General features: G+C 43.1%; 1 protein-coding gene across 1 annotated transcript; it reads left to right on the forward strand.

Moving 5' to 3' along the window:
- Positions 1–10: 10 nt before the first annotated feature.
- adpgk2 (ADP-dependent glucokinase 2) lies at positions 11–13,311 on the forward strand. The gene is made up of 6 exons (XM_035426225.1): positions 11–821; positions 3,502–3,661; positions 5,346–5,536; positions 7,629–7,725; positions 8,237–8,373; positions 10,881–13,311. Exons 1-6 carry the CDS (start codon positions 617–619, stop codon positions 11,549–11,551), a joined length of 1,461 nt encoding a protein of 486 aa, XP_035282116.1. The 5' UTR covers positions 11–616; the 3' UTR covers positions 11,552–13,311.
- Positions 13,312–15,077: the final 1,766 nt, after the last annotated feature.

The following is a 15,077-nucleotide window of genomic DNA, read 5'->3' on the forward strand; positions in this document are numbered from 1 at the left end:
TCTGGCATTCGTTGTCTTGTTCTAAATTTTGGATCTGGGACATTTTGCGGGATACAAAAACCGCACGTTATATGCATCACACATAAGGCTAGCCTAAACAATCCGTGAGTCTAGATAGGAAAGATGGCATCCAGGTGGTTCCCATATCTGTATTGTTGTGACGTGTATACTTTTCTGTGTGTTCTTAGAAAAAATGGATCGTTTTATTTAGATCTGCAATATATGGACAAAATTACAGAACTCATTGAGACGCGGGGATTTAAATTGATAACTTTGAATCCGCAACAGTAAGTTAGGCTACGCATAGAAACGCGTAATCAAATATTCTAGAACGTTCAGAACAAAGAACTTAAAGCAGGATAATCAATATGGAAATACTGAAGCCAGAATGACGAGTTACGTAGATGGCCTAGTTTGGTACGATTCCCAGTCCTACATTTATTTTCATTTGCTTTGGAGCTGGTTGTGTAAATTCTAAGCGGGGCGTTCTGAAGCCATTACTTCCGCTTTGTTGTCACTCCCCTACTCCGTTCATTCGAGGCTGTTGGGTATTGTCATCTAGCTACGTTGTTACAAGCAATAGCAACATTGCAGCGTTGATCGACGGTAGTTGGCGATGGCGGTTGAAGGGGGAAGCATGTCTTCCCGTGTGAAGTATGGTACCGTCGTGTCTCTCGTGGTAGTTGTGTTTGCGTACTGGTACCGATCGCCTGTTCAAGATGCACACTTGGACGAGAGGCTGGACAACGTTTTGTCTTCCCTGCTCAGAGCTGAACGCAAAGCGGACATCAATGGCTTTACAAGACCCAGGGTGGCCATAGGTAAGACATTCCGTAGGCAAATTCAGTTGTTTCTATTCGTTCCTATCTTCAGTGTTAGCTAGCAACCATCTGGCAATCTTATATTAGGGTCAATTTGGGGGAAATGCATGCGATTGTTACTATCAATCTGGATATTTATGTGTCAAAATCAAAGAGATCTGTTGTTCTGAGTATAGGCTATAGATGTATCGATAGCACAAGATAGGCGCGTGGATTCCATGTTATTAGCATAACACTTGCTTTTACAAATTTGTAGCCTGAAGTTATTATGTACGCCTAGGTAGGTTATTATAATTCTCACATTTTGTCAATTTTGTACAGTATATTACTCGACTTAATTCATTGTAAAGATTCACAAATTCACACTATTTTCTTCCCAGTGCAGCCATAGCCTGTTTTGTTTAAAATCATCTTGAGATTGTAACTTTCAGGTATGTTACTGTAGGCTATGTTAATAGTAACTTTTTACATCAAGTTTAACAAAACAACCCACTCAATTAATAAATTAGAACATTTCACACCCCACAATCCTGTTCTATTATAACACTGTAAGTTCTGTTTTTCAAAAGCTTCCCCAAGTGTCTTATAAGCTACTGTCACTCCGGTTTTCCGTAATGTAGTCTACCTGCTTTCCTGAAACCTAGTGGAGTGACATCCTCAACGTTTTCTTTTGCTAACTTGGGTGTTGAACTTCTTAATTGTTTGGATTTATGGCTGGTTGTAAACTAGGCTTCAAAAGCAAGCCTCTAGGTCAGGAGTTCTAGGTTAAAGAATAGTGACATTATGTCATTTCTGTAAAAAGAATTGCCAAAGGAACAGGCAGCATACGTCCGTAACATTTAATATGCTTTTCAACAACAAGGGTGCTAACACATTGTCCTCGCAAACTCCGAATGACACAAAATGTTCTGAGGAGTTAATTCGTGATTCGGGATATGCTCTGTTGGCATAGGTGAGCAGTTGCTGCACAGACCATCTCTATGCCCTACTCTCGTCTCCTCTAGCCTCCGATCGTCATCGTTTTCATTTATTTGATGAGGGCTGTCCTCGATGCTTTCATGCTGAGATGTGTTGCACTGGCTCGTATCAAAAAGGTTTAATGGACAAGACTAATGGACCAAGACCCATGCAACCATTTGACGTCACTACCCAGAGTGCGATGGTAATAACAATGGCAACCTACGATTAAAAAAAATTAAATAACTAAAATCATTCATGTGGTTTTTATGACATTTATATAATTGAAGGTGTTTACACCTATTAAGGAATACACATCTTAGCTGGTGGGGTTCCCTTTAAGAAGCAAGACACACACCGGTGACCTCAGTTATAGTAAACAATTTTGTAGACCACAGAAGATCACTGTAGTGGTTGACCAAAGAATGTCGTCAAGTGTGAAGAAAAACACCTTTTCAACTGTCGAACAGATCAAGAACACTGTCGAGGATGAAGGTATAGATGTGTCGAACACTAAAATAAAGAGATTGCACCAGCTTAACCTCAGAATGCTCACTGCAAGATGCAAAGTGTGGAGAATGAAAGGAACTGCTCATGAGTTTAAATCCTGGTGGGGCCTTTCTGTGTGGAGTTTTTATGTTCTCCCCATGTCCATGTGGGTTTCTGCTGGGTACTCTGGTTTCATCCTATAGCCCAAAGACATGCTGGTTAGGCTGACTGGGGAATATTTTAAATTGCCCTGAGATGTGAGTGTGTGAGTTAATGGTGTGGGCCCTGCAGTGGATTGGCAAAATGTCCAGGGTGTATTCCTGCCTCTCCCCCAATGCATGCTAGGGGTAGGCCCCACGACCCTGACCAGGAATAAGTGGAGGATACCTACGCATAAATGAGTCTGCCATGTTCTGTGTGTGCCAGACTCTTGTCTGGTGAGGTCATATTCTTTTAGATTGCACGTCCACCTGAAAGTTGTATCAGTTACAAACAGCTGGCCAATGAGATAATCCTGTAAACATTCATATTGCCCAATGGTAATCACAAGGGCTACCTTTGCATTTCTTCAGAAAAATATATCAGTGGATAACTACAATTCTCCTTTTATATAGAAAACATATTAACAATGGTCAGGTTAGTTTCTTACAATATGATGAGTCATATATTTTTAGGAGGGAGATGATCAAAGATGATTTATTCCACTCCCTCAATCTGGTTGCCCTCTACAGCCATCATTGACCATTGCTGGACCAGAAAGGAAGGTCAATAACGTGCTTCACACTGTCTAAAGGGGAGAATTTTAGGGGAAAACTTCTATGCACAAAGAGTGCCATGACGCTAGCAACAGAGAGGAGTGTATGGTGGACATGGATGCAAAGTCCTTTCACTGCTATCTTTAGGGTCCAAAGAATAAGAGGAATGTCAAGATACCAATGTACTCTTCAAATGTTCCACCTCATTCCTGGTGGGAGATAAAACCACTGTTTTTATCATTCACATCTAATCATTAGTTAAACATTGTTTTTGCATTGTAGTAGCACTGAACACTGTTGTTTTGGGGGGAGGGCATAATTTTACTCAATTAACCTTGATAGGATGAACAGTTTGAATGATACAGTATGGTGTGTTGGCTATTCCTGTAGTGCTGGGTGCTGTCTAGATCTGGATGCGTTCGTGTGTGCAAGTATCTAAAGGCGGGTTTGGCGTAAGGATGATTTTTCTCATCCTGTAGGGTTCGGGGGCTGTGTGGACATCATCGTGGACGGCGTGGCACTGCTGAACAAAATCGGCCTGCAGCCTAGAGCCCAGCCTCTTCACCATGACTACATCCAGAATGCCGACCAGCTGGCCCAGAGCTTCGCCTACTTCTTCCCCCCGGGAGCTGCCTCAGAGTGAGTTAGCCCCACCCACAATGGGGGTTATTAAAACAAGCTTAAGGGGGCTGCTGGGCACTTCATCTTGCCATGACACGGTTTTGGTGTGGGGGTGCATCCCATTTGTTTTCCACAAACCTGGTTTGGTGAGTTAATTAGCATGGCTTTCTGATAAAACAGTGAAGTCTGAGGGGACGGAGATGAGAAGAGACAGTAGCAGACCATGCTACTCCACGGTAAAAGAAGTTTATTGATGGCTGTACTCTTTCAACTGACCGGTGCAGTGACTTTATTTCTTGGAGGTGTGCGTTGCTTCTGAGAGATACTGGGCAAAAACAAATGTTAAGAGGTAATAACTGCTGCCATAAATTTAGTGTAGTTACATGTGTTACTTGGTGTTGGAAAGGCTCTGTGTACTGGCTCTGGTGACCTCATTTGCAGCTGGCTGGAATCCTGTTTGAAAAGCAACCTGAGCAGGGCTCAGACGCTGTTTTTACAAGCCATTATTTCCAGCCATTGAGAAGTGTATGCAAATAGAGAATTTCTCACATGGCTCAAGCAATGCATGATGGGAACTCGCACTGAGTGCTGGAAACCTTTGGCTCTGGAATCCCATTTAAATAGCCTGGCATCCATTTTTAAAGTTTCACACCCTCATTGCAGGGGAATGATCATTTTCATTCCAGGTTTGTAGTGATACTGAACAAACTCTGGTTAAGTACCTTGCTGAAGTGTACCACGCTATTGTTCTGCGTGAGATTTGACACACCTAAGGTGCATGCCCTGTTCTTGGACTGTTGCCCTGTATTGTTTAAAATTTAATTTCAATACACAGAAAGCAAAGTGAGGGTGTGGGAGGAATCGGTTCAGCAAATGTGCGCCATGCTTTCGATATTTTGCGCTGTGTCATTGAGCTTAGGCTGGGCCTGGTCTGTCCAGCTCTGTCACTCCCTTTAGTAAATCAGTCTGACAGGATTGGAGCCTCGCATGACTCAGAAAGGCCCTCTGGGCTTTTCAGCCAGGCCAACCTTTTGACATGTGTCGTTGGTGCTCTCTACTTATGTTTGATAAGTCTGTTCCTTTTTGGTTCAATTGTAGTGATTGGAGAATTAGTCTTAATGAGACAAAATTAATTTATGATGGATGCAGTTGGCGCATCGTATTTCCACGATGCATTCTGTATCGTACTGGCTGCATTTCACTTCAGTTGTAGTGCATTTTACTATTTGTATGAATTTAAGTTGAGAATTCCCTGCCTCAAACCAGACCTCATAATCTAAACACAACAGGGAAATTATGTTTGTGAGCACACAAACACCAGTTCCTATCACCCACAGGCTGTTGTGTTAGTTATTTAGGCTTCCTTTGTTCGCTTTTGAGGTGCAGGGCTTTGGTGCACAGGCGTTGACACCAGCTTCTTCATTCAGTTGACACTTTTCCCTTCTTCCTGGCTATAGTCCGCACATATCATTCACCAACTTCCTGTATTAATATCCGTCTGTCCTAAGTTACTTGGATATTTTCCTATTTTTTCCCCGCAGGTGTTACTTAGATTAGTTCATTTCATTATCAAAAGCATCCAAAGAGGTGGTAGCTCTACTTAAATTTAGCATGTGGTATTGGCAGGAAATGGATCTGTGAGTATTGTGACAGCATAGGGCTCACACACACTCTTTCTCTCTGCCTTTCCTTCCTTCCACAGGAGGTTTGTGGTGAACGAGACCCTCTTCAGTCAGCTGGTCGAGGCCTCCCGGGAGCTGCCTGACAACCGTTGGTCGGTTGGGGGAAACGCGCCCGTCATGGCGGGTCGCATGGCGGAGGAGGGGTGCGACGTGCTCCTGGGAGGAAACTTCAGCCCCGACTTCACTGACGTCCTCTCCCAACACATCACGGGTGAGCATATTCCCGTTTCTCCTTCATCCGAGTCCATTTCTGATTTTTTAAAGCACTTTTTAAACAACCATAGTTTGGTGCCTCCAGAAAATCGATGCATTCACCTTTTGTATTTATAAGGTCGCTCCGTGTTATTTTTTTCTTTTGAATAATAATTTTTTCTTGCAGCCTGCAGAGCCCATTTCTTTTTTATGTAATAAAAAAAGAGCCCTTTTTTTATTACGTTCAAATAACTGCCGTAATTGCCAAGCATTTACGTTGCCATTTTTTGCAACGTGTTTTGTTTTCTATTAAGACAAATGTTTCTCATTTATGAGGGCTTTTAAACTATTTAAAATTGGCTTCCCAACTGTGGGACTGTGCTCAGCCTGCAGGCAACCACAATGGCAAAGAAAAATGCTTACATCTTCACGTTGGACCAGGAAGTTAGTCAAATTTGAGATGAAATGATGACGTAAGATATTTTGGGAGGAAGGAAAACAGGAAGAATGGGGGGAAATGGGGGGAGAAAAAGAGCAAAACCATTTTGTCAAAGTCTGAAATTGTAAAGAAAACAGCTGTATATTCTTGGGGGCAGTGTTGGAGTGGAATGGTTTCATTATGAGGGTATTATAAGTCACAAAATATGGTACATTAGTTATTCTGTGCACCTCAATCCCTCCATTTTTCCTCCGTACGGTTGGGAAAAGGGAGCGAAATACAGATTTAGTGTTTCCAGCCACTGAGGCCTTAGAAGACCTTTATTTCCCCCTCCCCCGCCCTTCTCCGTGGTCTCAGGAATGTGACCTCATTTATAGTGCCTGACTTCAGTGTTCCTCCAGCACTCGTGGAACAGACGTGTTCAGAACTTGTATACGTTTATGAAATGAAATTTTTTGATTGAACTACAAGTGAAACGGAAATGCAATGTTGGGAACCGGCAGCTAACCAGTGTCAACTAGAAAAGCAGATTTCCATGCTGCAATGGTGTACACAGCCTGAATTTAGTTTGGCTTAAAGCTATGTGGATTAATATTTAACTTCAAAAAGGAGAGCTGTGCACTCTCTTGTGCTCCCAGTAAATTCATTGTTTATTTTTGATTCTCTAAAGCACGTTTCTGGCCCTCGATATTTTCTGCCTTGCGTTTTATCCTAAAGGTGTGCATATTCCCTTAAAACTGTTGGCATAACTTTACTACGACTGATTCAGCACTGTTTTTATTTCTCAGCGATCCATCAATGTGTGTATGCTTGTGAGACAGAAGTGTAGGATCTTCATATTGGTTCATAATATAATTAAATAATATTTGCAGTAGCACATGGTGTGCCAGTTTGTCTTGTGACCGCTGGTCACGCTGTGTACTGCATGCATTACGGACACACTCGTTATGCTCGTTCCAATTTCTGCTCCCCCCTAGGGCGCAAAGTGGTTGATTTTAAATTCACCATGCATAATCTGAAGATAGCAGTGTAGCGAAATCTCAAACGAGGCCCTACCCATTTTCATTTCACACTGTGCTATTATTAAAGCCTTTTAGAGACTGCACGGATTCGTTTTTAGTTTAGTTTGGTGGCCATCGGCTTTATACGGTTATGACTTCATACAGCATAACAGATGCATTAGGTTCAGATCGCGAAGGCTGTTCTCTAATGCACTGCTTCTTAAACCTTTTAATATCGGGACCCAAATTAGAATTTATTATTTATTATTCTGTCCATTGTGGAACTGTAACATTATTCACATAATTAATATTTAAAATGAAACTGGAGTGAAGGAGTCTAGAGCCTGTGTCAGGAGCACTGTTTCTCATATCCTCTGTTCCTTTGTCTTTGGTGATTGATAGGAAACGAGGTATGGAAGCAAGAGAAGGAAAAGCTTTTAAGTAATTTTAATGCAGTGCCTCTTTTTATCCCTCCTGTCCAGTCAGTTTAATGCGGTTTGCTTCCGTGGGACTTTCTTGCCTTGATACATGGAAGAGATGTGGTCACAGCAGAAATGTTCAGTTCTGAAATACACAATTATAATGTCCTTCGTCTTTTTGTCTTTTTTTGTTTTCTCCCTCCTTTCTTTCTGTCTTTCTGGCCTTCTCTTTCTTCTTTCTCCTCCCTCCAGTGGTAGGTAAGACAGTGGAGGAGCCAGACATCCACCTGATTCTGGAGTACCCTGCAGGGGCCACCTGGGGCCAGTACACCTCTCGCAGGGCCAACAGGTAGTGCCCAAACCTGCTACATGTAGCCCCTCCCAGCCAATACCCAGTCACACACATTTCAGATGGTTCCACTTCCTGCTCTACTCCCCTCACTTCCATGTACAGGACAACACACATGCAGACAGAAACACACACACATGTGTGCACACACACACAATAAAACCAATTGAGAAAATTCCCAAAAAGTACTTTTCCTGGCACGTCACATTTCCATCCCATCCTAGAGTGTTGTTTTACAGCCTGGTCTGAATCACAGTCTTTATCTTTATAACACGGCACAGATGATGTTCTGCCCAGAACCTTCTCACTTCTCACAAACATTCTCTAAATATAATGCCTGAGAGCTGGTATAAGGAGGGCCAGTGGTCTGCATTTACTTTCATTGCTTGAGTACTTTATAAGCGTCATCTGCTTTTGTCAGAAAAATTGATAAATATTCACTTATGTTTCGAAGGTTCCTTCCTTGTGTTCGATAGAATAAATTATTAATTGAATCCCTTCATCCCATTAGGTACATTGTGCACAGCGACGATCACAATCCATACTTGGCATCCATAGAGGAATTTGAGAGGGAGCTGCAGGGCTTCAAGCCTGACCTGGTGGTGGTTGGTGGCCTCCAGATGATGGACAACTTCCCTTTTAAACAAGGTGATGAACCTCAGATGTGTACAAGATGCATCATTTGCATGCATTTACACAGGATGTGATTACTTGTATGTGGAAAATCCAAGATCGTTCAAATGCTTGGTTTTTTTTGTGGACTCCTCAAAGGTGCTTGATTTTCTGTTGGTGAATGTACTTTTCCCTTGGCAGTACCTGTCCTGTACAAAGGACAGTGTAGCGTGTTGCGGATTCAACTGTATCGGTATAAGTGGTAGATTCCACCCACAATCCCCCAGATGAACTAGCCTCCCAGATGAACTCGTTCTCAACCAAATTCCATCTCTCGGTTTTTATTTTTCCTCCCAATTTGGGATGGCCAGTCTCATTCTCAGGGCCCAAACCATCAATTCAGTGTCAATTTCATCAATTTAGGAGAGCAAGCAGCAGGCTAGCAGCCACTGTTCTTGTCAGTCTGCAGTCCAGGTCTGACCTGCACAGCCGTTGTGCTGGCAGAACACACTTCATTGGCATCTGGTGCAGGAGCGCCTTGGGCAAAGCTGGGATTTACCTCAGTTTTTATAAGGAATAAGGTCCTTCTAAACTTCGAACCTTGCCCACGAGGGCCCTTGGAAAATTTGAATTTAGCATTTCAAACAATGCAGGCTCCTGAATATACCACCTATAATGAGAAACTGCACCTGTGACCAGGATGTAAGATTCCTGTGGACTGTGGGGTAATCATGGCTTGGTTTGTGAGAAGCTGGCTGACGCTAGCCACAGCATTTGAGCAGTGATCCCTAACTGGCATCACGCTGACGACAGGCTAGTATCAGTTTGTCTTCTTTCCCTTCCCCCACTGCATTGCCCTTGTCCTCTCAACTGTTGTTGTTTCGAAACACACTCTTCAACATTTCAGTCAGTATTTGCCGAAGAACATTAGAATATTCGCTCTTCAGGCTAGTCGCTCGTCCAGTTGGGCCAGTGAAGTCTTTCAGTCTGCAGATGAAAATCAGTAGAGGAGTGGGGGATGGCTGTTTCACAATCTGCTCCACCCCCTAAAGCTCTGTAAGCACTGAGAGATTACTGTGGCTCTGGTAGCCATGGGAGACTGGGCCTGGGGTGTAGACAGAGTTTGTTTGCTTTTTGAAGTGGAATACCAGGGGTCAGAAGATGTCAGCACTGTGCATGCACAAACATGTGGGCACCCACATGTATGTGTACACCTGTACGCAGACACAAGCCTGCACCTGCATAGTTGTTTTCATACACACACGCATGTATATACACACACACACACACAGATGCAACGCATGTATGCACACAAACGTACATGTGCCCACGGATACACCCATGCTCAAATTCATGCGAACACATACATAAACATACACACAAACATGTAAGAAACCCCTCAGATATATCAAACAGCGGAAGTATTTGAGTGGCAAATGAATGCATGTAGTCTTACCTGGTGCTACTGCAACAGGATTCATTTTGTGGTATCTCGGTTATCTGACTCCAAAGTAATGTTTTAACCTTTCCTCTGCTAAGGAGGAGACTGCTTTCCGCCAGTAGTATGGCTCTATATGGATCACTATCTATCTTGGTAGACGTGGGCGTGCCTCTGTCTTGTGTACCACGCATAGATACAATTGTGTACCTTGCTATTACACTAGTGTATAGGCAAGTGACTACAGGGTGCAGATATGCTGAGTTCTGTGTGTGTGTTAGGACCTTAAAACTGCTAGTTGTACAACGGTAAGAGTCAAAGAGGAATGTAAGGTCAAAGTGAATGTAGTTTATTGTACAGTGTGCTCAATAATGCCAATATGGTGCAAAATGTGTGTGTAGTTGAATGGCTATATGATGCATATGATACGCAGAAGACTGTGTTGCAGAGTCTCCCAGAACCATTGCACTTTTCCCATAATGTACCCAAAGATAAAAGGAAAACCCCAAGTCATCAAATAAAGACACCATCATAACAAAACAGTAACTTTACTGATCCTGCTTGTGCTAACTCTGTAAACCTGTATCATCGGGTTAACCTTTGTAGCTGAGACACCAACTTGTTCCCCATGACATCAGCTTTCCAACAATATCGAAGATGATTACACAGTATTATGGAAGAACCTAAGGTTTACATAATGCAGGTCCAATAGGGGGTTTTGCAACTGAGTTTCTTTATCACACCCTGCTGACTCCATGTCAGTGCAGTAAACGCTGTCTGTTTTTACTTTGGGGGTCTGATAAGGGCCCCCTTATCAGGGGTAAACACACACACACACACGCGCGCACACTCTCGCACAGGCTTCATCCATAGCTAATGTGCACATTATTGCTTATTGCTTGCCCAAGTCTTATTTGAGTTTTATCTGTAGTTTTATTCATCTGTTCCATGATTATGGAACACTCAGTCTCCCTCCCTTTCAGCTCGGTTCAGTTGAATATGCCTTACGGTGCAAAATAAATGGTCTAAATATTGTGTTTCTCTTTCTCTTTTTCTCTTTATTCATTTCTCCCCCCTCTGCCCTCCTCCTCTGATGTGACTCCAGGTGAGCGCGAGGCCCTGCTGGGCCGCCTGGGGGGCCTGCTGTCCTCGGTCGGTCTGGAGACGGGGGTGCATTTCGAGATGGCCAGCTTCGTGGACTCGGACCTGCTGGGCGACCTGCAGGAGCTGGTGCTCCCGTGGGCCGACTCGCTGGGCATGAACGAGCAGGAGCTGCCCAACCTGCTGAGCCTGCTGCGGGGCAGCACCGTGACCGTGCTGTCCGACCCCAACCCGCGCGTGGCCACCGTCCTGGACCAGATGCGCGAGCTCTACCGCCTGGTCAACGAGCGGCACCGCGGGTCCGGCCGGGGCCGGCGGCTCACCCGCCTGCACGTGCACACCCTGGCCTTCCAGGCCCTGGCGGTGGCCCGCGGCTCCCGCTGGAAGAACACCATGTCGGCCACGGCCAAGGCCTCGCTCACCGCCAACCGGCACGTGTGCGGCTCGCCCGACATCGACCCGGACAAGGCCAAGCTCATCATGGACGAGTCGTTCTCCATCAGCCGCCGGGAGGGCAGCCAGCGCATCCACCTGCGGGACACCCGGCCCGTGTCGTGCTGGGACGAGGACGACTACCAGATCTGCGTGGCGCCGGTGCTGGTGTGCACCGACGTCCACCAGACCGCCGGCGGGGGGGACAACATCTCGGCCGCCGGCCTGGTGCTGCAGATCTGACGGCCCCTCAGGAGGGCGCCAAAGGGACCAGCGAACTCCACGCGGCCTGGATACCCGTAGGGGGCGATCTGCCCCGCTGAAGAGACCAACTAATGTGAAGATTTTTTTTTTCCTTTTTTTGTTTTGTTTTTGTTTTCCGCTGCCCTTTTTTGTTTTAGTGTTTTTTCAGGGATTTCTCGTGCAATACGAAAACAGGGTGGCCTGACGCGGTGCTGAGCGCAGGCCTTTCCACTTTTCAGATTTCCATTTACTTTCACACCTTTTGTTTTTCCTTTTGTGGCCTCTTGAAGTTGTGGGTCCGTCTGTAGTTCTTTGTTGTTGTTGTTGTTGTCTTACTCCTGCCATCTTTCAACTGTTTTCACCTAAACCCCGTAACCACTTACTCAGAAATGAACGGGATGTAAGCTGTATACTAATAACATATTCAGTTGCTGGTGTCACACTTTTGATTTTTTTCTGTCTCCACAAGAGACGTGTAAAAAGTGTTGTGCACAGCACCATCAGAGTATGGATGACAGTGGGTAAATGTAAGGTTATGACCATATATCACCTCTGACCTGAAAACCCCAACCAATGCAAGTTTACAACCTGATATTTCTGAAGGCACAATATTCTCACTACACTCTTTATTTTCTCTTGGATTGCTCACTTCTGGGCCATATGATATTCTGACCTCTACACATCAACCTGGTTACAGCAGATGGACCAGGGTCATCTCCCGTTTCCATGTGAAGAATCTTGGCTGGCTATAAAAAATAAAAAAACCTTTGACTTCTGTGCTTGTAAATAAGTAGGAATGCAGGGCTTCGGGATCAATTTGAAGTGATAGCTAAAATTGCTAAATACAATTTGTTTGGCTTTTACCCCCCGAAGAGGTTTATTCTTCAGTATTTATGAAGTGAATATTGTATTGGGAATGCTGTCACCATGTAGTCATTGTATTTACAAGAGAAGAAAATGAGTTCTTCTAAAATTCAGTTGAGGCAGAAGTGCAGGGATTCATATTGACAAGCTGGAATATTAACAGATGGTTCATCTCATTTTAAACTGTTGTTTTTATCAATTAAATCATATTTTTAATTTACAGCATTAATAGTCCCTTTTAGCCTTCCCTAGTATCTCCACCAGATATTTTGTTTGTAGGGTGTGGAAAAGCAACTGAAAAATTTGACTCAAAATTTGGATGCATGGCAATTTTGCCAAGGTCACTGGTTGACAGGGCATATCCCATACCCAAGCACAGAGAGTCAAGGAATATTTATTCTGAATTGTGAAGGTAAAGACAGTATTTTTAACCATTGTTGAAGAAGCTTTTGATACCCCCTGTAGACTCAGGGAGGAAAGTGACTATAAGTTAAGCATACGCAAGCTCACCTTGTGCTGTGAAGAAGTAAGTAGTCTCCAAGATTTTGCCAGTCCTGGCCAGCCTGTAGCCATTGGGTTGATGTGTAGAGACCTTTTCGAAGAAGGATTTGTGTTGTTTTAATTTTGTCAGTATGATGAATTGCCTCTATTTTAAGTTGCTGGATTTCCTGGGGTAGGCTGTACTCACAATTTTTGTGCTGAAATACAAAAAATTTCAATTTGCGGTAATCAACAGTCCAATGATGTGTTTGTATTATATACAATGTAGAGGGAAAATACTTTGATTTTAGTGACTGTGTTAATTCCTGTGGAAATCCCCAGGAAAAAAAAACACATTTCAATAACTGCAGGGGAAGAGACCAAATTCAATAAACTTACCCGGGGGTGATGACCAACCTTGTTTCTGAAGTGATATGTTCCTATGTATTTTGGTGATGTCACCAAATCCATATTTTATTGAATGCCACTATTAAATTAAGCAAAATTCTTAACCTCAAGCAATCAACCCTTCTATTTATAGCACATTTCATTCACCTTAGTACAACAAAAAATTCTTTGAAGAAAATAAATTAAAAGAACAGATAAATAAAAAGATAATATTGAAGGGCATTGAAAGATATACAACAAAGTAGGTACAAAAAAGGAGGCAATGAAATAAATAAGATCAATAAAATAAGTGAAACTAGAATGAGTCCTGTACCTTGATGTACTTTTAAGGCAAGTCAGATAGCTAGGGGGTGCTTGGCCATGAAGAGACTTGTAAACTAAAAATAATTTTAAAGTTAATCCTAAACCAAGAGGTGGCCAGCGAAGAGATTTTGAAATAGGAGTTATGCGTGCTCTCTTTCTGATTTTAGTTAATAAATGAGCTGCAGAGTTTTGGACTAACTGTAACTTATTGACTATAGATAATGAAGGACCAGAGAAAAGGCATTACAGTAGTGAAGTCTACTTTTTATGCTGAATGTGTGCCTCAAAGGTTAGCTCAGGGTCCATGATCACACCAAGGATCTTTGCCTGATTATTGGCATAATCAGTCAGAGCCCTCAGTGACACTGCAAATTTTTTCTTTGGGTTTGGGTTTTTGAACCCACAGCAAGCATCTGTCTTGTTTTGATTCTACTAGTTTTTTTGACAGTACATAGTGGAAAAGCAGCTGGCTGCTTAGGTGCAACCAGCCCAACCTGACAGAGGAAGTTGTTGTGAAAAAACTGGCTTGTGGTCACAACTGGATATTCCAAATAGGAGACAAAAATAGAAGAAAAGAAAGTTCCAGGGCATCCCATTGCAAGGTGCTACATAGAACATTGCATACACAGGTGGAAGAGGCAGACTGCAAGCATGCAATTAACCAGATGTGTTATTGTGCAATGAAATTCTCTTTCTCTGGGCGAGACTGCCAGCTATTAATTATCTGCTGCAGCAGTCAGTAATGGCACAGTCAGGTTAATATGCTCGGTAGTACCACCTGGTGGTCAAATGTATGTTAATTCTTGGTTAATGGAAATTTCAAAGAACCTGTTCTACGCTGCTACCCTAAAATCTACACGCAGTCTAGTTGAGTAAAACTTCCACATCCCTGCTTCTCCCACATTGTGTTGGCTGCAGTTCACACTTTCTTGAATCAGACTTTTAACCCAGAGGTTGCCAAGTTGGGCATAGTACTTATTTCTCTGAATAACCTCAGAGAAATAATCAACTGCATTTTTGGATGATATGTTTAAAAAAGCAAGCAGTGTAATAAGGTGCAGACCTATTTTCATGATAAAACATCTGAAAGTTCCAGAGTTCTGCCTCTTCCAAAATCAAGTTTGATTTAAAAAAATGACTGCTAACAAATGAATTGCTGCTACCAAATAAATATGGTGTCAGCCAACACACACACACACACACACACACAGCTACTGAACCTCAAATGACCTAAAATTCAGATCACCTTTTGAACGCCAGTTATGCTGAAGTAGCTGCACAGCTGTTCTATATGAATGTAATATGTGAACAATATTGACTTTGAATCTCGAATCATGTAATTCATTGTTTAGAGACAGTTAAATAGAAGGCATAGCCTATCCTACACCAGTATGGTCATTTAAGGCTTCATGCTGAGAGGTTATTAAATAATTATCCATCCAAAAGCCAGCAGGGTGAGTGCATTGCAATA

Source organism: Anguilla anguilla, chromosome 1, assembly GCF_013347855.1.
Source record: "Anguilla anguilla isolate fAngAng1 chromosome 1, fAngAng1.pri, whole genome shotgun sequence".
Lineage (NCBI taxonomy): Eukaryota > Metazoa > Chordata > Actinopteri > Anguilliformes > Anguillidae > Anguilla > Anguilla anguilla.